Source organism: Tamandua tetradactyla, chromosome 19 (assembly GCF_023851605.1).
Source record: "Tamandua tetradactyla isolate mTamTet1 chromosome 19, mTamTet1.pri, whole genome shotgun sequence".
Classification (NCBI taxonomy): domain Eukaryota; kingdom Metazoa; phylum Chordata; class Mammalia; order Pilosa; family Myrmecophagidae; genus Tamandua; species Tamandua tetradactyla.
This window is the reverse complement of record NC_135345.1, coordinates 17,487,210-17,513,243: the sequence shown is the minus strand read 5'-3', so window position 1 is coordinate 17,513,243 and position 26,034 is coordinate 17,487,210. Positions and strand designations below refer to the sequence as shown.

The 26,034-nt window shown below is 36.5% G+C and overlaps 1 protein-coding gene across 1 annotated transcript in view; it reads right to left on the bottom strand.

Annotated features, from left to right (window-relative positions):
* NCAPG (non-SMC condensin I complex subunit G) overlaps positions 1–26,034 on the bottom strand; it is an 80,542-nt gene that overhangs the window by 2,728 nt on the left and 51,780 nt on the right. Inside the window, exons 12-19 of the mRNA XM_077136496.1 lie at positions 18,075–18,185; positions 15,797–15,916; positions 9,323–9,550; positions 3,625–3,806; positions 3,167–3,341; positions 894–1,055; positions 493–631; positions 34–117 (exon numbers count right to left, since the gene is read on the bottom strand). Of these exons, the coding sequence (XP_076992611.1) occupies positions 34–117; positions 493–631; positions 894–1,055; positions 3,167–3,341; positions 3,625–3,806; positions 9,323–9,550; positions 15,797–15,916; positions 18,075–18,185 (1,201 nt within the window). The remainder of the gene's footprint in view (positions 1–33; positions 118–492; positions 632–893; positions 1,056–3,166; positions 3,342–3,624; positions 3,807–9,322; positions 9,551–15,796; positions 15,917–18,074; positions 18,186–26,034) is intronic.

Sequence of the window (26,034 nt, the reverse complement as noted above, 5' to 3'; positions counted from 1 at the left end):
TTAATGCCATACAGGAATCAGTCCATTTATTACCTCTGTTAGTCTTTTGCTGAGTGGATTTTGATGCTCGGGTTGCTTTTATATTTCTGAGAGGAGTCATATATACTTCACTCCTTTCTATTAAAGGAAAAAAAACAATATAAATAAATGATCACTTCATGAAATATTTTATCTGGTCATTCATAAAACAAAAATGACATGCCCATTAGCCACTATTAAAAGGTTAAAGCAACATTCAAAAGAACATGGAAACTGAAAAAGAAGCAAAACACGCCTAAAAAAGGTAGTACTCAAGGTCATAAGGTGAGAAAAGTACATTAAAAAAACAGAAAAGTACAATACACACTTAGCAGTATTATCCTCAGGGGATTAACTGGAAGAGATTTTCCTTCACTTCTGAAATTTAGTCATATACATTAGAGGAGGGAACAATGTGCCTCAATAGAGGAAAGGAACAGAATGTTATAACAATTTGGGTTGGTATATTATTACCATCTTCATTTTGAGTAATTGTAGTCGTTTTGGCATCCTGTGCTGCTGCTACTGTTTGGTCACTGTATTCTTTATTTCCTTTTTCTAACTGAATCTTGATTTTCTCCAAAGCTCTCAGACATGTCCTATCTTTTACTTGCTATAATAGAAAACATTATTAACATTTTAAATGTGACATTTTCTCATTTTCTTTTTAAAAAGACCAATATGAAATTGTTTGGAAACATTTTTAAAATTTTATGAAATTTACAAGAGCAATGTTTACTTCAAACAAGCAATAAACTAGCCACAATGTTTTTTTGTTAAGAGTTAACATGTTTAATTTACTACCACCATGTAAATTCTACTTTGATAAATACATACATATATATGCACCAAGAATAATTTGCAACTCCTTTTACCTCCAGGATCTCATTCAGTAGAATCAGAAGATCTTTTGCAAGATAGCTATTGAGTTCTAAAGAACTCAGAGCTTTTGTATAGACGCGAATTTCTGGTGAACATGGACTTGTTAAGATCTCACTGCAAATTTTTATAGCCAAATTGTCATGTACTGTTAAGGCCTAGAAAATCAAGAGAAGATTCTCTGTAAATAGGTATGATTAAAATATAGGCCTATACAATCTAACACTTCCAATTAATTATCTTGCCATAACCCCAAAGGCAAAAAGTCTAAAACCAAATTTATTAACATCCTCACAAAATAACCCCCCTTTCCTGATTTTTTTGTAGTGGATGCTGTGGTATAGGGCCCATATCTGTCCTCTTTAGGACTAAACACCCATTCCCCTAGCTGCTGCAGGTATTGGAGGTTAAAAACTCCCAGCTGTAGAACTGATCCAGGCTGATAAGAGTGGCCCTGCTCAAGGTCACATCTCCTTCCCCAGGGTCAATCTACATCCAATAATTAGTTGATGCACAGGTACGATGGCCCAGCCTCCTTGCCTCAATTGTGGATAACTCAAAAGGCCAGTTCCAGAACTCCCTGTTTGATCAACTCCCTTTGCATGGCAGTTCAACATCTCCTTCTGCCCTGATCTATTTCCCTCATTCCTCCCAAAGATGTTTATCCTGAGAGTCTTCCCCAATAAAGTATTCTGTCAACAATTTCTTTGGGGTCTTCTTTTGTCACTCATACTTAGGATATTGGACTCCTCCATATCCACTGCCTCTCAAAGCTCTTTCTTCTAGTCTTTTATCCCCATATATTTATTTCTATTTCAATTTCTACTATTCTAACCCAAAAGTTTATCTCTCATTTATACCGATTTTCAACTAGTCTCATTAATATTCTATCCTCTCAACAATCCATCTCCTGTAGCTATCATTATGACTACCAAGTTAATCTTCCTAATAAGTAGCTTCTATTCCATTAGCCCTTTCATTGTAACCCTGTCATCAAAAGCCTTGCACTGTTACTCATTGCAGATACAGCCAACTCCAAATTGCCCATCTTGACCATCAAAGCACTCTATTATCTACTGCAACTTTCTGCCCAAACAGCCCATTCAGGAACCTTAGCCAGAATGATTTTTCTATAGTTATCTATCTAACATGCCATGTACCACCTTCACTAAAAATGCCTTTCCTTTCTACCCAAACCATTACCCAAATCCCAACAAAACCTCAGTATTATCCACTAAGTTTTTTTAAAACTACCAATGCTGTACTCTTCAACCCTATCACATAAATCTTGAAACTCCTGAAGCACTTATGAGCTATATTACTGACTCTTGCCATAATTTGCCTTTATATTCTTTATAATCTTATCTTTCCAATAGCATATAACATTGATTTGAGTATGCCCAGTCACTAAATATTTATTAAAGTGATGCAGGGGCAATACTTTCAACTTAATCACCATCAGATTAATTTTCAAGGTGGTGACAAGTCTAATCAGATGACATTAAAGGATTTCAAAACCCAGCTTCAACTTAAATTGTGTGTTTATTTACAGTTGAATTGTCTACATTAAATTAAAAACCAAAAGAAGCTTGTGGGCCATTTCATTCTTTGAGTTCTCTTTCCTTATATCAACCCATGTTAAGTAAGCTAACATTTTGAAGACCCAAGGAATCCTAGATAACATTACATCATTACTTTGGAATGATTAAGAGCAAATACTGGAGGGGCTGGGAGCGAGGGTGAGTGATGAACTTTTGGTAACTTCTTTTCAGTAAGTTAACAACTTACTGAATAATTAACTTAATGAATAATTCTGTATTCATCTGATTATTTCCACATTTCTCAAAAGCAGTTTTTTTCTTACTCTGTGTCCTGCATCACCATATAAACCAGAACTCTCAAGATCAAAATTCAGTCCCTCAGGGCGGGCCGCGGTGGCTCAGCGGGCAAGAGTGCTTGCCTGCTATGCCGGAGGACCCCGGTTCGATTCCCGGCCCCAGCCCATGTAAAAAACAAACAAACAAACAAAATATAATAAAACAAGAAAATGTTTAAAAGATGTTTCCCTTTCTTCCTCCCTTCCTTCCTTCCATCCTTCCTTCCTTCTCTCTGTCTTTCCTTCCCTTCCTCCCTCTCTCTTTAAAAAAAAAAAAAAAAAATTCAGTCCCTCATTCAAAACTCAATCTGTAAGGGAGATGACTGTTTTAAAATGTCAGTGATCTGTATGCCATCATCCTGACCATCCATATCTGTCATACTCATCACTCACCTGATAATCTTGAGAACTCTTGGCCTGAGGATTTAATCCACTTGGTCGTGTCAAATCTACAAGCAACTCAGCAACATTAGTGATATCAATTTCAGCTAAAGGAGAAGATGCAGGGGCACTGACCAGTGTTTGCAGAGTTGGAAGAAAAGCTTCCTCAAAGCATTCCTGATTAGTCCTATTGAAAAACAAATTGATAGTATAATGACAGAATTATTGTATTAGGAGAAAAAGAGTACATGATTCTTAAAGATTAGATGTAAGATACATCGCATTAAGAGAAGAGCCAAAAATAAACCAGGGAGAAAAAAATCTAGGTAAGATATTCTCATTTCATCATTCATTCATTGAAGTAAGAAAAAAAAAAAAAACATAAACCACAAAATGATATTAACAGATGTCACTCATAGGGGGAAATTTAACTTCAAGTCAGATTTTGACATTTTAACATCACTCAATACCTGCTTGCATAAGCAAACATGGGGAAGAACACCCCAAGGCAATGTCGAAGTCGAATATCCTCCTCAGTCACAGGATTGTACCATAACAAAATAAGACGAGAGAGAATCCTGCTGCTGACCAGTATTCCAGAGAACATCAGCTTGGCTAGTCCTTCTGCAGCTCCTGTCCTGAGCTCAGATACCTAAAAAAATGACTTTGATTAGAAGAAAAAATTTTAATATATTTCATTTTTAACCTTTAAAATGTAGCCTGTTGTGCCACTTTTAATCTATTATGTACCCCAGAAAAGCCCTGTTTTAATCCTGATCCAATCTTGTGGGAGCAGCAATTTCTTTTAATCCTGATTGAGTATTGCAGGGTGGAATCTTTTGATTAGATTATCTCCGTGGGGATGTGACAAGCCCAACTCTGGGTGTGACTTTTTGATTAGATGGAGATGTGACTCCACCCATTCCAGTGGGTCTTGATTAGTTTCTTGGAGCCCTTTAAAAGGGGAAACATTTTGGAGAAAGCTCAGAGCAGAGCTGATACTTGGAGAATAGTTACTTCAGAGACACAGGTGTTGGGAGAGGCTTGGAGTGCCCATAGAGAGAGAAGATGCCTACACAGGTAGAGCCCAGCAGACATTGTCAAGAGCCTTCCCATGAGATGCTAAGCAAGCCTAAACCCAGAGTTATGTTCTGGAAGAGCTAAGTAAAGGCTCACAGACACTAAGAGAGGAAACTGCAGAAGACAGAGACTGAAAAAACGGAGCCCCAGAGCAAGGGACAAGCAGACACCAGTCATGTGCCTTCCCAGCTGACAGAGGCATTCCAGATGGCATCAGCCTTTCTTGAGTGAAGGTAACTCTTATTGGTGCCTTAATTTGGACATTTTCACTTCCTCAGAACTGTAAACTTATAATAAATTCCCTACTTAAAACAGTTCCACTTCTGATATATTGCATTCCAGCAGCTTAACAAACTAATACACCAGTCTGACATTTTTTTTTATATGATGTAAATCCAAAACCTACTCATATTATGAATTTATTACAGACAACATAAGGTTTTTACCCCTTTGTGGTTCAGGCTAAATAACAAATCTATAGCCTAGCCATGAAAACTTCAATTCCCTTAAAAGTTCTTTACAACAAAAGACCTTTTTAAAAAGAAATGAAATGGGCGATGCAATGGTGGCTCAGTGGCAGAATTTTCGTCTGCCATGCCAGAGACCCAGATTTGTTGAATAAATTAAAGAACAGTCACATAAAAGAGGCATTATTATCCCCGTCTTACAGAGGAAGAAACAGGATACAGACAATAAAATTTTATCCAAGATATACAGAGGTACAATAGGAACATAAGCCTATACAACCCAAAAGCCTATGTTATCTTTTCATTTTCTGTACATTTTTAATTATGACAAAACTTATCCAACAGCAATAATAGCCCATTTTAAGTTAAGTGGCAAGAATTTGAATTGCAATATCAACCCAGGGTACTAGACCCTTCTAAACAGAAAGTGTATCAAAACTAAAAAATTAGTTAAATGTTTCATATATACTATAAAAATGCAGTTCAAGAGTAACTTAAAAAAAGGAGATCCAATTCCAAATCCTAACCTAGACCTTCCACCTAACTAAGGTAAAATTATCCAAATTATTCTTCTGGGAAGATGGCTAAATACAGTAGCTTGAGATCAACCCTGATCCATGGAAAAGTTAGAGAAAGAGGGAGACTGAGGTGGCAATTCTGGAATGCGGCTGACCTGGGAGAGCCTTCTGCACCACATACAGCAGCCATAGTTGCAGAGGCCAAGGAACTGAGAGGCAGAAAGCTGGAGGCTGACACAGAGGCGTAGAGTCCACAGAAGTGCAGGGACGGGAGCCAGGGACTAGGAAGTAAGCCAGGCAGCATTCCTTGGGCATGCTATCCTCACTAGTGCAGGCCCATGACTGGCGACTTACCCCACGCATCCAAACCCCATCACGCGCTCCAATTTTCGCACTCCAGGTACCCCTACCCTACCAGCCCCCAGTGCACTTACCTGCCCCACAACCCCACCCAAGAGCAGCCCAACCCACCTCTCCTGCACCCCTCCTGAGCATTACCTCCACATTCTTGTTCCCTGCAGGCTGCTGCCAGTGTACAAAGGCTCTGGGAACTAACCTCCATACCCAGGCTACCCCCACCTCCCTACCATTGGTATCGCACAGCCTCAACACCCACCCCACCCCCCGCTCTGAGCTCAGCATATCAGTTTACTGCACTCCTAGAAACACACATGCACACAGGCCCCAAATCACTTCATTCAGCTTTGGGAACCTCAGTCTACAGCAATTCTAGAACCACACATACACATCGTCCTCAACCACACTTCCCAGTGCTGAGAAAGTGCTGACCTGTGCAGCCAGGTCACATCTGCCCCCAATCCATGAAAGAATAAGACTGACCTGCTACCACAGCTCTACACATGTGCACAAAGGGCCCCGTGCCTTAGACAGGTGCACACCAGGTTTATGCCCCCCAGACCAGTATGTCCACATAGCTACATCCTCCTCGGCCGCTGGGCGCCCATGTTCACAAGCATCAGCTTAATATCTTCAAACTGCACCTATACCTGCCCTGAAACAAATCACTGCACCAAGTGCCCAACCCCATACCCTACTTCCTGCTCTACATCCATTCCACAAACATAAGGCCTTAGACTACTGAAAGGAATCAACTCCCAAAGTAAACCAATCAAGATATTTACATGCGATGAAAACAAGAGAAGATCACTAAGTATATCACAATGCAGACAGAATAGCCCTGTCTAATGACCAAATTAAAACACCAGAAGGGACACAGACGCTGGAACAACTAATCAAAGATGCTCATACAACTCTATTTAATAAAATAAGTGGGATAGCAAATGACATAAAGGAGATCAAGAAGATAGAAGAGTATAAGGAAGAATTTGAAAGAATAAATAGAAAAATAGCAGGTATCACAGAGATTAAAGACTCTGCCGACCAAATGAAAAACATACTAGAGGCACACAGCACCAGACTTGAAGAGAGAGAAGAACGAATAAGTTATACAAAAGACAGGATAACTGACTTCAAAAACTCAAAATAGCAAATGGCAAAACAGATGGAAAATTTTGAATTGGATCTCAGGGAAATGACAGATACTTTTATGACGAGCATAAAGGTATAATCAGAGGCTTATAATACAGAATACAAGTACTCAGAGATACACAGAAGATAGAGATGGGTGAACCGTTAGCTAATGAGGTTGAACTCCAAAGTAAGGGAATAGACAGGAGTGAAGGTGGCCCTCTAGCCGGTCTATAAGTAATAATACCATATTGAAGATGAACAAGATTGAAAGGGGTTGTATAGACCTACGTGTCCCATTGATTAAGACTAGAAATATGAATTAGTTCTTCCAAGAATTACTTCAAAGATATGATTTATTGTACAAACAGTGTTTAGGTCCAAGGTACAGGAGAAAAACTGCTATTGCATGCTATGAGCGCTGTTCAAAAGGAAACCACTGGCACTACCACAGCAACAGCAAAGGTAAATAATGGGGGGAGGGACAAGCATTAAGAGGAGGTTTAGATTTCCTATTTGGCAAGGGTGTGTTTATTCGTTTTCTTCTTCTTGGGAACAATGAAATTATCTAAAATTGAGACTGTTGATGGAATGTGGACTTTGAGCCCTCTATATGATGCCTAATGAATGCAGGTGGCTGCAGTCTTATGAATGAAGGTTGTGCTGCTACAAAAAGGAACAAAGTCATGAGGCATGCAACGATGTAAATGAACATGTGGGACATTTGGTGAGGCAAAACAAGCCAAAAGCAAAAGAATAAGAATGGTATGGTCACCTTTAGACATGCTTATAAGAAAACAGTAGCCTAGACTGTAAGCTTTTAGAGCAGACACATTAAGTCCTGAGTGGTGATTATTATTTCTGGATTTTGAGAGGCTGTTTTACATATATAACCTGATATTTAGAGATAAGAAAGAAGCCGAACAGGTTGGGGTTTAAGTAATTCAGAACACAGGGGTATGGAAGACAGTATCTATATTTTACAACCACACATACTCTTTGATACCAATGGAGGAAAGGTTTATTTGGTCTGGAACTGAGATTCAATTCAAATTGGAACTGAAATTTTCTGTAGGGCATAATCTAACTCAACCTATCTGTATAGCTCATGTGAACAACTGAAAACAGGAGCCCAGAATTAGAAAGTGTTCCTTTAATCCTGTATAGAATACCACAATGCTTAGATACATCCTAGAGTATATTAAGCAGATAATCAAAAAGTACTGGCAAAGTCCCCTGAGGGAGGGGAGAGAGAATATGGAACTATTAAACCTTACCATCAGGGAATCCCGATACTGTGTCAAACTTTAGGGACATCCAAATCAATAGGCCAAGCCCTCAATCATGAGACTTACTCTTGTGAAGCTTATGTAGGTAGCGGAAAAGCTTAGACTACCTATAGACATGCCTAAGAGTTACTTTTGGAGGACCTCTTTTGTTGGTCAGATACAGTCTAACTCTAAGCCCAACTCTGCAAGTGAAATCATTGTCTTCACCCCTACATGGGACATGACATCAAGGGGTGAAAGTCTCCTAGGTGACCCTGAGATGACTCCCAGGAATGAATCTAGCTAGACATGGTACCGTGGGATCAACAATTCCATCCTGGACAAAAGGAGGGAAAAGAAGTGGAACTAATAAAGCATCAGTGGCAGAGTGAGTTCAAATAGAGTCAAGAGGTTACTCTCGAGGTTGATCATACACAAGCTTCAGTTAGACCTTGCTACCTATCATAACCTGCCAAACCCCAACCAGGACCATTCCAGCCAATCCTAAAGAACACCTAGGACAATATATAAGATTCCACAAGAGTTCCATGTACTAGAGTAACTTTCCAGAAATCTGCAACCTCCAGATGGGTCCCTGTTCCAGATAAGTCCTGAAACCCACCCAGTCCAGCCTCTCCAGAACATAAGATAGTTTCATCTCCCTACCCCATATTAGTGACAGACCCTTCCAATATGAAAAATTTAGAATGGCCATAGCCCAAACACCCCTAAAGAAAGGAATGGAAAGATCAAAAGTGATGATGGAGGTATATAGAGAAGATAGAATTTAACAAATGAATATGAATGCTGAATCATTAAATTGATATTTCTTTTAGTCTCCAATATCTTAGAGCAGCTAGAAGTAGACACCTAAAATTGTGGAATTATAACCCATGTCAAACTCTGAAATATGTTCTACAACTAAGTGTGGTGCTGGGCTTTGAAATTTATAGCTTTTTTGTGTATATGTTATTTTTCACAAAAAAAAAAGAAGGAAAAAAAAATCTTCATGGTTAAAAAAAATTATCCTAATTATTTCTTAAGACTCTTGAGGAAATTTTTAAGCCCCTAAGTTACAGAGAAAGATGAAAAAAATAGTAAATAACCCTCCTATATAGTCATTTCATTTTAGTTTGTATTTCAATCCTCTGCATAAGTAATCAGATAGTGAGAAACTGAGGTGAATAAAAGAAGTGAAAGTTGACATTTAAGTAAGAGATTCAAAAAAACATTAAAAAACTGAGTCACTTAAACTTCAGGACTAAAAAATAAAATGTAAATAGAAAAAGCATAAACAAATACAAACTGGAAATATTTCATAATTATAGGGCTATGATTATTTCTTACCTCACTATCCAAGAAATCAGAAAGGAGTTTCAGAACGTTCTTAGCTGTAGTCATCTCTTCCTCAGCTTCATGCGACTCTTGCTCAGCATCACTGCTTATTTCTGCACCTTGACTTTGAAGGGCCTTAATTTTTTTAGTTTTAAATGGTTCAATCCCAAATGTCATCAACTGGTCAAAGATTGCCTTCAAAGCACTGATTTTTATTGTGACATCATCAATTTGCAAAACCTAAATTGAGACATACCCCACCAGAAAAAGAAAACTGAGTAGACTGTTATAATTCTGTGTATATACTGAATAAATTAACATGTATTTTAGTTTTTATTTAGTCTACTTTCAACAATGGTGTCAAGTCTACAAGAAACATCTTTTCAGAAATCTAATTACAAATTTTTTAAAGTTTCATTTTCAAATTTATTTCTATTGTAAAATTTAAAGCTATACTTCCTTTAGGAAAAAGTTCATTTCCATAGCCAAAAGAATTCCTGGAACTAGAATTAGACTGAATTGTATTACTTGTTCCTTTTTACTTAAAAAGGAATGGATAGGGTACACAGGTGATTCGGTGGTAGAATGCCACCTTCCATGTGGGAAACCTGGGTTTGATTCCTGAACCATACACTCTCCCGCCAACCTCAGCCCCCCAAAAAAGGAATGAGCAATCCCTTTAACTATGACTTTATTTTATTACTTTTTAATATCCAGGAAAACTATTTAACTATACTGAAATTGTTTTGGCATATAAGAGAAAAACATTAAATTCTAACCAATAGAAAGCATTCATTAGAGCATCAATACTCTTCCAGGTTATGAAGTTTCACTGAAGATAAATTTTCTCTTATTATCTCAGTAAATTCAGACATCATTAATAGTGAATTCAGTTTTCAATGAATTGGGCCACTTTATAAATGGAAATGTATGTATGATTCCATCCTGAGTTAAGAAAAATATACCAAATTTGAAAACAATGAAAAAGATATGAAGCTGAATATTTCTATCATGAAGAGAATTAATATATTCTTTTAATGCACTTTTGTCATTAATAATTTACTTGGCTGTAAAAACTTGAATGAATAAAATCACCTGTAATTTGGTCAAAATAGTGAATTGGAAAAATGGCTCAAACTCACAAAAAAAAAAATTGAAGGAAATATCAAGGACATATCTACTGCATATATTCTGAGGGTAAGGATTACAAATCAACCAAGGCCAAATGCTTATAATCATATACTGTTATGACTATTCTCAACAAATTCTAAACATATCATTCTCTCAGCAACTTGGGCTTCTTTGCCCTTCCCAGTTCCTTGCTGGCTAACAAAATCTTTCAATGTTGGATATTCATTTAAGAAAGTAGATTTTAAAATGAAGTAATTTCTTCTCCCACCTATCTTTCCAACAAGTGTTTATAAATTTCTTAAATCAATTTTTACTAAACCAAAGGAGCACTCATTTCTTTACACCAAAAACAACTAGTTTTCCCCTTCAATCATAGCCCTGAAAATTCTTAATAAAGATGAATAATTCAATCTATTCAGTAGTCATCTTTTGATCATGGACCCTTCAAGGACCTGATAAAATCTAAAATCTGCCCCCTAGAACAATATAATAAAATATAAATGCAAACTCTCATGTAAAATTTATTTTACTACATTTGAATATAATATTCTTTTTGTGATGGTTCAGTTCGTCAACTTGGCCAGGTGATGATGCCCAGTTGTCTGGTCAGGCAAGCACTAGCCTAACTGTTGCTACAAGTATATTTCATGGCTGGTTGATAAACCAGAAGGCTAGTACATTAAATCATCAGTCAGTTGATTGCAAGTGTGGCTGACAGCATCTGCGATCAACGAAGGCATGTCTCCTACAATAAGATAATCCAATCAGCTAAGGGCTTTTAAGGAGGAAGAGAGACTCTTTCACTGCTTCTTCAGCCAGCGAGCCTCTCCTGTGGAGTTCGTCCAGACCCTTTAGCCGAGCCACTTCACAGCCCCCCTACAGATTTTGGACTCTTGCCTTTCCGTGGTTGTGTGAGACACCTTTTTAAAGTTCTGTTTCTCTAGAGAACCCTAACATACTTCTCAAACAAAATTTTTAATTTACAAAAAAGTTGTTTTTTTCAGCAAAGATCAATATTTCTTCAAAAAGGTTTAGGAAATTAAATTTATTTAAACAAAAAGGTAAACTTTAATTCTTTAAAACTTTAACTCCATGACAAGACTAATATTGACAATTTTGGCTTGGAAAAAGTGTGAAACTGTGGACAATTCTTGATAAGGCAACATTCATTTATTTTCAAACTGGATTTTGACAATTCCTTTTCACAACTGGAAATTACATAGAAGCAAATAGTATCATTGCCCTTATAATTCTCTTTGTCAAGTGGGAGATGAAGTTTTACTAAATAACTCCAGAATGCTGTGAGACAATCTTAAGTGTTAAATTCATAGCATATCATTTCTGCTGCCATAAATAAACACTTAGTAAGCCAAACATAAATATTCCTTCTCTATGAAATGTTCCGATCAATTTTCCTCCACCTTAAAAAAAAGGGTTAACTTAGCACTTCAAAACCCATCTTCTAGAAAGCCAGGAATCTGTACAGTAGAGAACTTAACTCTTCCTATTTCTTTGAAAAATCTCTTTTAAAATGCAATGTTTTATTTCCTAGACACCTGTAAAGCCAATTAATATCAGAATAGTAATCAAAGATTTCCTTCAGAATTGCTGGCAGAATCACTGGTGCCAGTGCCTCCTGATACTTAGAAAGTAATGAGTCCCCATAACACAACGAGTTCATTCTTCTTCAATGGGGCAAAAACAGATGTTTGGCCAAGTACTATAAATGTTCCATCTGGTCAAAGTACCATGATTTTTCTCCTAATTTGTTTAAAAAAAACTTTTCACCATTTTAAATGTGTACTTATACTCCAAGTGTCCAAAAGGGGAAAAATAAGATTATTTGATAATAACTGCATGTAATTGATAAATATAAAGAAGGAGGCATTCCACCATTGCACATTAAAAGGAATTGATTGCTGATATTTCTCCATGATCTTTCAAAAAATTAAAACAAAATCCTGAAATTCCTGAGAATTGAATTTGACAAAAGTATGGTTTAATTTTAATCCTTCAATATAAGCTACAGCCAGTTTTCAGAACATATGACTTTCCCAGTATCTTTCTAATCTATGCTTTATTTTTCTTGACAAAATTATAAGTAGCATTAAAGACTGCTTCAAGATAAGGGCTTTATGTTGGGTGCAATTTACATTTTGAAAAATGATGATCAATGTTGTCCCCATGTTATTTTCAACATAGGCACAAAATGTTTTCCTTTGCTACCTTAATTTACTTATTTATTGGCAAGCACTTTCACCAAAATTCCTTGCAACTTTTTTAACCTGTAATATCTGGCAACACCAGAGGCTACATGAATCACACTGCCTTTTTACACAGTAGAGGTGAAAGAGGGTTATCTTTTCCAATTTAAGCCAAGCCCAAATATCAAAGACAGGTGTCCAGTATGAGGAACTAAAAATAAAACCCTTCCACTGATATACTAGATTCCATCCCATCTTGTCTATTCAATAATAGCACCTATCTCTCCTCTCTTAGTAAGTTTCCCTTTCAACTGAATCATTCTCCTTAGTTCATAAACATGCTGTGATGTTATCCATCTAAAAATAAAAAACAAAACTCTTTTCATCCCATATCCCTTCTTGCTACTTCCAATTTTTCTGTTATTCCTAATAACAACAACCTTGTACCTGCTCTCAAGCAACAATAGCAGAATTAGTAGTTGAAAAAAGTAGTCTGCACAGGCTGCCTGCCATTCCTCTCCTATAATTCTCTCATTGGCCCACTCCAATCACACTTCCACTCCACATAAACTATTCTCTTGCAAGTCACCAACAACTTCCTTAATTGCTAAATGCAAAGAATTTGGCAATTCTCACCAAACTGTCAACAGTATTAGACAGCTGGGTCATTCTGTCCTCTTTAAAATGTTATTTCACCTACCTTCCAGGACATCACACTCTCCCCAGAGTGTCTACTACTTCATCTTAGTTTTTTCTAATGGTTCCTCTTTATCTCCCTTACCTTTAAATGGTGGCTGAACAATAGGATACTAGATAGTTTGGATCTCTTGTCTACCCACACACATTTCCCAGTTATGCTAGTTTGAAACTGTTATGTACCCCAGAAAAGCCATTTTCTTTCTCCTGAGCCAATCTTGTGGTGGGTAGACCTATTGTTTAGGGTAGAAACTTTGATTGGATTGCCTCCACAGAGATGTGAAACACCCAGTTGTAGGTGTGATCTTTTGGATTGTTTCCATGGAGATGTAATCCCATCAATTGTTGGGTGTGACTTTTTGACTAGATGGAGATGTGACTCCACCCATGTAAGGTGTGCACTGATTAGTTTACTAATCTGTTAAAGGGAGAGACGTTTTGAAGTTGCTTCACAGCCAACAGAGACACAGATGTTTCGAAATGCAGAAGCCCCAGGAGATTCCAGAATCTAAAAGAGCCAACAGAAGCTAGACAAGAACCAGAAGCAACATAGACACAGACATTCAGAGTGCCAACAGACAGAGCAGATGCCCTCAAATAGAGGTTTAGAGCACAGGAGACATTGCCATGTGCCTTCCCATGAGATGCTAAGCAAGCCAGAAGCCAGAAAGATCCAGAGTCTGAGAGAGCCATTTGAAATCAGAAGCTTGGAGAGGATGCAGACACCTAGCCATGTGCCTTCCCATGTGATAGGTATCAGCCTTTCTTCGGTTGATCTTAGGTATCTTTACCTGGATGCTTTAGTTTGGACATTTTTGTGGCCTTAGAACTTAGAACTGTAAACTTGCAACTTAATAAATCCCCTTTATAAAAGCCATTCCATTTCTGGTATATTGCATTCTAGCAGCATTAGCAAACTAAAACACCAGGTGACATCTGGTTTCCAAGCAATATCATCTATTGAATAAAGATTTATAGATTCATCTGCCAGCTTGGAACTCTACCCTATACTCTAAACTCACAAACAAATGCCTATTCAATACATTCACTTATATTTCAAATTTCAAACTTTACATACCCCAAAGTGAACTCCTTATCTGTTCCTCCTCCACCTCCTTCTGACATACATATGAACCTGGATATATATTACAAGAACTCTATCTGTCCCTCAGTCTTCTTCATTTTAGGAAAGGGCAATTCCACTCTTACAGTTATTCTGGCCCAAATCCTTAGCCAACTTCGCATACCGTATCGGATTCATTAGCAAATTCTAGACTTAATCTTCAAACATAAATTACCACTATGTCTCACTAACCCAGTAATCACTGCCCTGGTCCAAGTTGTCATCATCTTTTTTACTGAATTATTGCAAAACTTTCACTATTAGCATCACACTTTCATCCTCCTCAGACCTCCAAGGTTAACACTAGGGATCTGCAAACTATGGCCAGCAAGCCAAATCCAGCCCAACACCAGTTTTTGCATGGCCTGCAAGTTAAGGGGAGTTTTACATTTTCAAATGGTTATATTTTGTGATTAAAAAAATAACACATTTTCTTATTATATAAAAATTATATAAAATATAAAAAATATTTTATGATAACAAAATAAAGTTTTACTGGACCACAGCCACATACGTTCATTTACATAATATCTATGACTGCTTTCAGGCTAGAATTGCAGAATTGAGTAGTTAAGGCACACCATAAGGTCTGCAAAGCTAAAAATATTTATTCTCTGGCCCTCTATAGAAAAGGTTTACCAACACTTGGTGAACAACAACATCATATCCAGTCAGATCAAGATGATCCTCTGCTTAAAAACCTAGATTCCTTCCCATCTTATGCACAGTAATGGTTGAAATCATCACAGCCTATTAGTCCCGAGAAGAAATGGCCATCTTGCTACCTGCAAACCTTTGTCCTACTATCCTTCCCACTGCTCAATCTGCCTTAGCCCCAAGTATCCACTGGCTCATTTTCACTTCCTTCCAGTACTGATCAAAATATCAGCTTATTTGTAAGGCCTTTCTCAACCAGCTTCCTCTCCCTATTCCTACTCCTTATTCTCCTGCTCTATTTTATTTTTGTCCATCTGGCATTAACGTGTTTATTTTTCATTGTGTTTTCCCCTTCTACAATGTAATCTCCATTAGGACAAGAATTTTTATCTTGTTTTCTTTTCACTACCATATACTTTGAGACTTGAATAGTATCATGCACATAACATGAACTTAATATTTGCTATATAAATAACTAAAAGAATATCTTAAATAATTGACAATTCATTTTTTTTTCAAGGGAGATTTTAATAAGAAAGAAATAAAAAACAAATCAATGAGACCCATTTAATAAACCCTGGAATAGAAAAATTTAAAGTATTAGCACTGTCACTACAGATAAGAGTATTTATTTCAGAAGTACAATTAGGATTTTGTCATATAAATCAATCTTACCTGCAATAGTAAAACAAAATGTTTACTTGCAAAATCCTGATTTTGTAGTCCACAGCATGCTAAGCATAAAACAGCCAAGTTTCTTACTATAGGATGAACACTTATTATTCCAGGGAGAATCTGAAATGAATTAGAAATTAAAATTGTGGCCAGGGCAAGAATTGATCAACAGTATATTAAAAACATGGTCAATATAAGATTTCCATGTGATTTTGTGCAATTATTTCATTTTCATATTGTTCATTAACTCAGATGTCAACAAAATTCTTCAGTAAAATAAAAACAAAGACAATAAATATTAAATGGCTAAAAGAGAAGAATAAATATACTTAGACTGATCTTCCTCAAATATAGTCTGATCATGAGACCCTAGAGTGCTAAAACTGATTTAATGGCGGCTTAATGCTTACAGGTCTGCAAGAAAGCTCCTAAACATAACAGATAAAATCCCACGTTATAGTGTCTTTCCCAGGTTCACATTGTACCATGCTACATCATGTTCTCTGTCCAAATGCTCTGATTTCAATATCTACTATTAAGGGCTGTCCAACAGAAACATAAAGGAAGTCACAAATGAGAACCACATATGTAATTTTTAAATTTCCTAGTAGGCACATTAAAAAGAAGAAATAGGTAAAATTAATTTTAATATATTTAACCCCATACAGCCAAAAATATTATTGCAACATGTAGTCAATAAATCAATATAAATTGATTTTACATTTTTTTAATTAAGTCCTTGAAACCCAGTTTATTTTTATATACACAATACATATCAATTTGGACTCAACATATTTCAAAAGTTTAATGCCATATGTGACTTCTGGATACCATTTGGAGAGAGGTCTAGAACATTCTTCTCTCCTTTTTATACCTAATTATTAATTATCCAAGTATCAGAACAAATATCATGCCTTCCATGAATGGATAAATTCCCCTATTAGTTCACATTTGACTATGTATCTCTTTTTCAGAACACTTATTAATGGCATAAGCATCCATTTATTTATTTGATCCATGACCCCTTATTTAATCAGAACAACCATAAGGGCAAAGTCTGTTTTGTATACCGAGGAATCTATCCTCACCATTCAGTATATAAAACAGGTGCATTCAATAAATATTTACTCACTGAATAATTTGTGGCTTTTTATTTATTAAAAATAACTTAATAAAAATACTAACTCCAAACACCTGGCCTGTTTATATTGCTCCATGGTATCTTTTTAATCTTTAGCCAGATTGTTTTTATATACACTTAAATTCATTTTGCATTCTTTATTCACTCAATAGATGTATACTTTCTCACATATATAGCCTCCATATTTAATACTTTAATTGCTTAAAAGTATACCATGATTTACTTTACTCATTTTCTTATAATTGGACCAGACATAAAGTACCCAAGTAGAAGAATCACTTTTCACAGAAGACATGTACTTTACTAAAAATAAAACTAAACTCTAATGATTGAGTAGAAACTAGTTCTTAATCAGAGGCACTAGATTTTTATAAACAACCATCTTCTTTCTGCATTTAAAAACTCATGACAACCCAATGAACTAGATTTCAGATGACATTCATTGGCTGCTTATCACCAATCCCAAATACAAACCACTTTGGTAAAAGCCTCTTAGAGAATTGGACACATTCAAAATTCACTTTGAATGAATAGTACTATTTAAAAAACATTGCAGAGCTGCACTATTACTGAAACCACTAGCCACATGAGGGGCTACTGAGCACTTCAAATGTGACTAATCCAAACTGAAATGTGCTAAAGACAGTATGAAAAACAGAATGTAAAATATCTCAAAGATTTTTTTACTAATGAATATATTGTGAAATAATAATCCTATGGATTAATACTTTGGATATATTAATTCTTTGGATATATTTTTTAAAACCTTTTAAAAGAATACTTAGCTTTTGCTTTGTACTAGGTTCTTTACATGAATTAATGCTTTTTACTATTGAATTCATTGTGAAATAATAACACTGTGGATTAATACTTTGGATACATTAATTCTTTGGATATATTTTTTAATCCTTCAAAAGAATACTTAGCTTTTGCTCTGTACTAGGTCCTTTACATGCATTATTTTACTTCATCTTCATAATACTAAGTAGCTACTATGTACTATTTTTTTTTTTTTACCATTTGGACTTACCAGATGTTTAAAATAGCAACCTTTCCATCTGTCTAAGCCCCAAAGACATATTACTTACAAAATCAAAGAGGTATAAGTTAAAATAGACTTTGAGGTCATCAACATACCAAAGATTCGATGATCCCATTCATGGTTGCACTTATACCTGTTGAAATAGACATCTGCTTCAAAAGTTCATAGCACAAAATAAGACACTTCTGTAGTGTTTCAGAATCATTCTAAAATGAAGGACAAAATAGTCTGCATTAGTAAAGATGTTCCCATTATCTTCTGTAAGAATATAGGAACTTCCATCTATCTGCAGAATTGAAAACACTATTTACAACTTGCCCCCTCTACAAAATGAGATTAGTAATAGTACCAGCTTCATATGATTATTTTTTAAATCAAATTAATTAACATTTGTAAAGTGCGTGAAACAGTGGCTAGCACACAGAAAGCACCTTGTAATGTTAGCTTATATTATTTTTATTCATATCTCAGGTTAAAGCATGTCTTCCTCTGAGGAAAGCAACAACATCCTACCTGAGTAATATGCCTCCCCATAAAACTTATATACTTCACTGACAATAGCGTTTATTAAGCTATGTTGTAATTAAATGATAATAAATACATAGCCCTTTAACAGGAAAAATGGACACATACAAAGTCCCAGCAAGCCACACTTAAGAGTGATATTTTAATCACAACAGACAACTTTGCTAATATTTTCCCAGTTCAGTTTTACAGTTTATGTCATTTTTAAGCTTAAAATACATTTTCATTAATAATGTATATGGATCCACATACTTTCTCAAACAAAAGAAATAAACTATTAGCTGTGAAAATAAAATTCAGGCATACTCATTGGGGAGATGGGTTATTGGGGTGATGGGTTATTGGGGTGAGGTCAAGGACATAGCACAACTTATTAAATTCTCCTATATAGTAAACTCTTCCAAATGTAGCATATTCTTTATTAAAATACTGATTAGCATTTCTCAAACTAAAAATACAATAATGGTATCATTACAAAAGGCAAGATCTTAAAAGATCTCCTGTATTAAAGAGAGCAGAGAAAGATGGCAGCATAATGAGGTATGGAATTTAGTGAGTTCTCCAAGGCTAGTAAATAACCAAGAACTATATGAACAACTGAGGAACTTCAATGACCAGACACACATCAAACATCAGTCTGGAACAGGTGGATGGCTGAAATCTCATGCAAAACCTAAGTCTCACAAGCCATGGAGGCTGGTACACCTCCCACACTGGCATTGCATGCTGTTTCGGAGTTGGTTCCCCGAGGGAAAAAGAAGACCTCTCTATGAGGAGTAAGGAAGGTAGCCTAACCAAGATCCAGCTTGAAAATTAATTAACATATGTATACTGCTGAAAATAATACTCAAGCACAGATAAACTAGGAGCACGCAAAGAACCCAGAGGCTTCACACTCTGGCACAGGGAGCAGGGCTGACAGAAAGAAAAGGAAAAAAAAGAGGTTTCTGAATTGGAGAAGTTCAAAATACTGTAAAAGGATCCACCACCACCACCACCACCCCCCGCCCCCCGAAAAAAAAGGGCACATAGAATCTGGTATCAGTTTCAGCTCTTGTTTGGCTGGTGTCTGGCTTTTAAAGGATTTTTTGTTTTTAATTTTTCTGCAGCTTTTTTTCTGTTTTAACTTCCTAACAGCTCATTGGGTAGAACTACAGGCATTCTCAGGACTCACACTGTCACAGACAAGGGTAGGATTAGCATATGCCTGCAAGACAAGGTAATCAGGTGATGGAGATAATTCCCTAAAGGGAATATCTTTAAGTACTCTCTAATGGGAGCAAGGGAAGGTAGCTCAGCAAAGCTCCAACTGCTATTTTAATTAATCCCAGTAGTGAGGGGGTGGGGCTGACAGACAAAAAATAAAATTTAATACAATAAAAAAGAATAAAGGCAGAAGATTTTGGAGATGGCAGAGCTCAAAAAACTAAAAAGGGAGAATATGGAGCCTTGTACCAACTCTAGCTCTTGATTGGCGAACCTGGGGACCTGGGATCTGTCTCTGAAAAGGGATTTCATATATTTTTCTTCTTTTTCCAAACTACTCTAAGCAGTTCATAGAGAAAATGCTATAGATACTCAATGATCAGGTTGACCCAGGCAAGGGCTGAGTTAAGAAAAGTCAGTGGAACAAAGTAAGGAGTGAAGTGGGAGAAATAATTTCCTAAAGGGTGTAAGAAAAAACGGAAGGGGCCTAGCTCTAGTGGTAGCCCGTATTCAGAGAATTCAGGCCTGAGGAACTGGAAAAAGAAGCAACTTAAGGCCCCCTTTTACCTCAGCATCTATCTCAATCAAACCCCTAGTAGGACTGGGCTGCAGAGAATTAAAGGCACGTTGTCACTTTATACTGGTGGGGAGCTGCAGGCTGACAATGCCACCTGCTGGGCATGGTAGGTTAAAAGCACATACTCAAGAGACTTCATAGGAAACTCAACGTACTGGGACTCACTCTCAGGGAAATTTGATATTGATTTCACCCTCCTCCTGAGACCTGGGCCTTCTGGTTGCAGAAAATCAGATTGGGGTTGACCATATTTAGGGAGACATTGTTCAAAAAATGGTTTCCATATAGGTGGGGCAAGAATTAGAAAAACAAGACCTGAAAAAATCTGATAAGATAAACAGAAGCTATGCTAGATGTGTAGAATAAGTTGAATGGAAGCCAAAGAACAGATAGAGAATAAAGCCAACCAACAAGAAAACCTCAGGTAAAAGAGTGAAAACAGCCTCCAGAAAAAGCTAATCAAAGAAATCAGATGCCCAGACACCAGGAGAAAATTTAAGAGTCATACTAGAAAAAAAAAGATATGGCCCACTCAAATGAACAAACTAACATTTCAGGAATGAAGGTTTGGGTCACTCCACCAGGCAAAGAACCACAGCCAGCTGAAGTGCTTGCTGAGGGTAAAGGGAACATGGAATGGGTAATGGAAGACGGTAGTGATCAATATGAACTATGACCATGTGATCAGTTACAAAATGAGGACTGTAATGCTGTTTTGCTCATGTTATAGTATTTGAGTTGTAAGATATCAAGTTTAAGTATGATTACCCAAGGACTTGCACCCTGGTCTGGGGAGATTTAATGCATTTCCGGTTGTATGTGACAATTGAGTATTGTTAGGCAAGGAAAAAAAAGTGTCTTTTATTGTTTTCTATTTAGGAAGTAAGTATGGTTTAAGGTGATGTTTAGAGCTGCCAAGTTGACAAAGGGTGGACTGTCATGGTCACGTTCATGTGTCAACTTGGCCAGGTGGTACCCATTTGTCTGGCTGGGCAAGTGCTGGCCTGTTACTAAGGCCATTTCATAGAATTAAATCATAATCACATCAGCTACATCCACAACTGACTGCATTTGTAAGTAGCCAAGGGGAGTGTCTTCTTCAATGAATGATGTTTAATCTAATCACTGGAAGGCTTTTAAGGAGGATTCAGAAGAGTCAGTCTCTCTTCCTGATTTGGCGGCAAGCCTCTCCTGTGAAGTTTGTTCAGACCCTTCATCAAAGCTGTCAGCTTCACAGTCTGCCCTACAGATTTTGGACTCTATGTTCCTCAAAAGTTATGTGAGACACTTTTATAAATTTCATATCTACAAATATTTCCTGCTGATTCTGTTTCTTTGAGAACCCTAGCTAACACAATATGATATAGGAAATCCAAAAGGCAAAATGGTAGAAGAAAGCAGTGACTTTATAGCAACAACATTAAATGTTAATGAGTCAAATTCCCAAACAAAAGAAAAAAGACTGGCAGCATGCATTAAAAAATAGAGCCCATCTATATGCTGTCTACAGGAGACTCATTTTAGACCCAAGGACAAAAGCAGGTTGACACTGAAAGGCTAGAAAAAGATATTTCATGCAAACAATAATCAGTAAAGACTGAGGGCAGCTATACTAGTATCAGACAAATTAGACTTCAAATGTAAAACAAAAGAGACACAGAAGGATACTTTGTATTAATAAAAGGGAAAATTCATAACAATCACAAATATTTATACACCAAGCCAGAGCACCCCAAAATACATGAGGCACCCACTGACAACACTGAAGAGAACAGATACCGCTAACAATATTTGGAGACTTCAGTACACCACTCACGTCAATGGATAGAACGGCGGATTAATAAGGAAACAGACATGTTGAATACTACAATATATGAACTAGACTTAACAGACATTAATAGAACATTACACCCCACAAAAGCAGGATGCACATGTTTCTCAAGTACTTGTGGATCATTTTCCAGGATAGATTACATGTTGGGTCACAAAGCAAGTCTCAATAAATTTAAGAAGACTAAAATCAGAAAAAAACACTTCCTCAGATCATAATGGAATGAAACTGGAAATCAGTAACAGGCTGAAAGCCGGAAAATTCAGAGATATATGGAGTCTAAACAACATACTCTTAACCAGTGAGAAAAGGAAGAAATTACTAGGGAAATCAGTAAATATCTTGAGGCAAATGAAAATGAGAACACATATCAAAACTTATGGAGTACAACAAAGGTGGTGATGACAGGGAAATTTATTGCCCAAAATGCCTACTGAAAAAGAAGAGCAAAAATCAAGTTCATCTGGAGGAACTAGAGAAAGAACAGCAAATTATCCCCAAAGCAAACAGAAGAAAAGGAGTAACAAAGATTAGAGTAGAAATAAAGGAAATTGAGAACATGAAAATAGAATTAACAAAACCAGAAGTTGGTTCTTTGAGAAAAATCAATAACAAATGGACACTTAGCTAGAATGAAAAAAAATCCACAAGAAGATGTAAATAAATAAAATCAGAAATGGGAGAGGGGACAAAACTACTGACCCTGCAGAAATAAAGGCGATAATGAGAGAATACAATGAGCAATTATATGTTAAAAACTAGACAATGAGGACAAAATAGACAACTTCCTAGAAAAGCATAAAGAACCAACATTGACTTGAGAAGAAAGTGATGACCTCAATAATCCAATCACAAGTGAAGAGATTGAATCAGTCATCACAAAACTCCCCCTACCCCCTAAAAAAAGTCCAGGAACAGATGGCTTCATATGTGAATTCTACCAAGCATTCAAGAAACATTTAGTACCAATCCAGCACAAACTCATCCAAAAAATTAAGAGGAGGTCACATTACCTAATATATTCTATGAAACCAACATCACCCTAATATCAAAGCCAGACGGAGATATTGCAAGAGGAAATTACAGACCAATTTTTTTAATGAATATAGATGCAAAAATATTCAACAAAATATTTGCAAACTGAGTCTAATAGACATTAAAAAAATTACACACCATGATCAAGCGGGTTTTATACCAAGTATGCAAGGGAGATTCAACACAAGAAAATCAATCGGTGTAATGCACCATATTAACAAAGCAAAGGGGAAAGGCTACATGTTCATCTTGATTGAAGCAGAAAAGGAATTGACAAAATCCAGCATCCTTTCTTGATAAAAATACTTTGAAAGTAGGAATAGAAGGAAATTTCCTCATATGATACAGGGTATATATGAAAAACCCACTGATAACATAGCTCTCAATGGGGAAAGACTGAAAACTTTCCTGTTGATATCGGGAACAAGACAAGGATGCCCACTATCACCACTTATTCAACACTGTGCTAGAGGTTCTACTTAGTGCAGCTGGGCAAGAAAAAGAAACAAAAGACATCCAAATAGGAAAGGAAGAAGCAATTGATTTATAAATTCAATACAATACCAATTAAACTCCCAACAACTTACTTTGCAGAAATAGAAAAATCAATAACCAAATTTATTTCGAAGGGCAGGGTGCCCCAAATACCTAAAAATATTTTTAAAAAGGACTGAAGTGGGAGATTACATACTACCTGACTTTAAAGTATATCACAAAGCTACAGCGGCCAAAACAACATGGTACTGACATAAAGAAAGACCTGACCAATGGAACTGAATTCAGTGTTTAGAAACAGACCCTCTCATCTATGGACAATTCATCTCTTATGAGGCAGTCAAGCCAACTCAACTGAGACAGAGCAGCCTCTTCAATAAATGGTGTCTAGAGAACTAGGGAATGAAATGAAGTGAAAGACAACACCTATCTCATACCGTATCATACAAAGATTAACTGAAAATGGTTTAAAGACCTAAACATTAGAGCCAAGACAATAAAATTTTTAGAAGGAAATGTAGGGAAATATCTTAAATATCTCGTGATAGGAGGTGATTTCCTGAAACTTACACCCAAAGAATAAGCAACGAAAGAAATAGATAAATGGGATCTCTTCAAAATTAAACACTTTTGTGCATCAAAGGTCTTTGTTAAAAGAAGTAAAATGCAATGAGGGACAGTATTTGGAAATCATATGCCAGTTAAGGGTTTAATATCCAGAATATAAAGAGATTCTACAACTTAACAAAAAGATAAACAACCCAATTTAAAAATGGGTAAGACATGAACAGACACTTTTCAGAAGAGGAAATACAAATGGCTGAAAAACATATGAAAAAATGCGCAACTTCACTGGCTATTAGGGGGGAGATATTTCACACCTACTAGAATGGCCATTATCAAAAAAACAGAAAACTACAAGTGCTGGAGAGGATGTGGGGGAAAAAGGTAAACTCATTCACTGTTGGTGGAACACTTATTCACTGTTTGGTGGTTCCTCAGGAAAGTAAGTATAAAACTACCACGTGATCCAGCAATCGCATTACCAGGAATATATTCGGAGGAACTAAGGACACAAAAGGACATTTGCACATCAATGTTTATAACAGCATTATTCAAATTGCCAAGAGGCAGAAACAGCCCAGATGTCCATCAACAGACAAGTGGCTAAACAAACTGTGGCATATATATATATAAAATGGAATATTACACAGGTATCAGACAGAAAAAAAGTCATGAAGCATGTAACAATGAGGATAATCTTGAGGCCATTATGCTGAGTGAAATTAGCCAGAAACAAATGGATAAATACTGTATGGTCTCAATAATATGAACTAACATTAATGAATGAACTTTGAGAGTTAAAATTAAGAAAACAGGACAAGAGATAGAAAGAGGGTAAAAATTGGGCATTAGATACTGAAGGAGCCAAGAATGCTCATGAGGACTGATTGTAAAGATTCAAAAATAGATAGCACAATTCTATCTGATGGTAGTACAATACTATAAGTACACTGAACGAAGCAGAGTGTGATGAGTAAGGTTGAGGGCGGTGGTCTGGGAGCATCTAAGAGACAATATAACTTAGCCTTGTCTGGAGTAGACAATGATGGTGATTAGATGTACAAATGAAAGAATATTTTTACATGATGGAGAACAAACGGATGTCAACATTGCAAGGTGTTGAATATGGGATGGTGAGGGGAATACAGTCAATGCAAACTAGGATATATCATTAACACACACTTGTAACATGCTTCCATTGACTGTAAGGAAGATATGCCAAAGCTAAATGTCATTAAGCAGGGGACATGGGGAAGAGTATGGGAGTCTTTGTGGAAGAAATGGAAATGTTCTCATATAGACTTTGGTAGTGAATGTATAACTATGTGACTATACTTGGAACCACTGATTTTTTACTTACATTGGATTGTATGATGTTTGAATAAAATTGTATAAAAATGAACAGAGAAAGACAAGTGCTGGAGAAAATATGGAGAGAGAGATGTAACTTTCACTGGTGGTTGGAAAGTAGACTGTTGTTGCAGCCCTTCTGGAGGCAGTATGGTTTTTTCCACTGGGAAAAAAGTGGAAATATTAAACCTTCCCAGCTGGGGAGGACCTGATATTCTCGCAATCACTGAGAACAGTCAATTTGATGGGCCAAGCCCATGATCTTGGGAACTGCCCTTATGAGACACTTATTCATACAAAGGAGAAGCTAAGCCTACTTATGATTACACCTAAAAGACACACCCAGAGAACCTTTTTTGTTGTTCAGATGTGGCTTTTCTCTCTAAGCAAACTCTGCAGGTGAGCTCACTACCCTGTTCCTATATGGACATGACTACCAAGGGTGTAAATCTCTCTAGCAATGTGGAATATG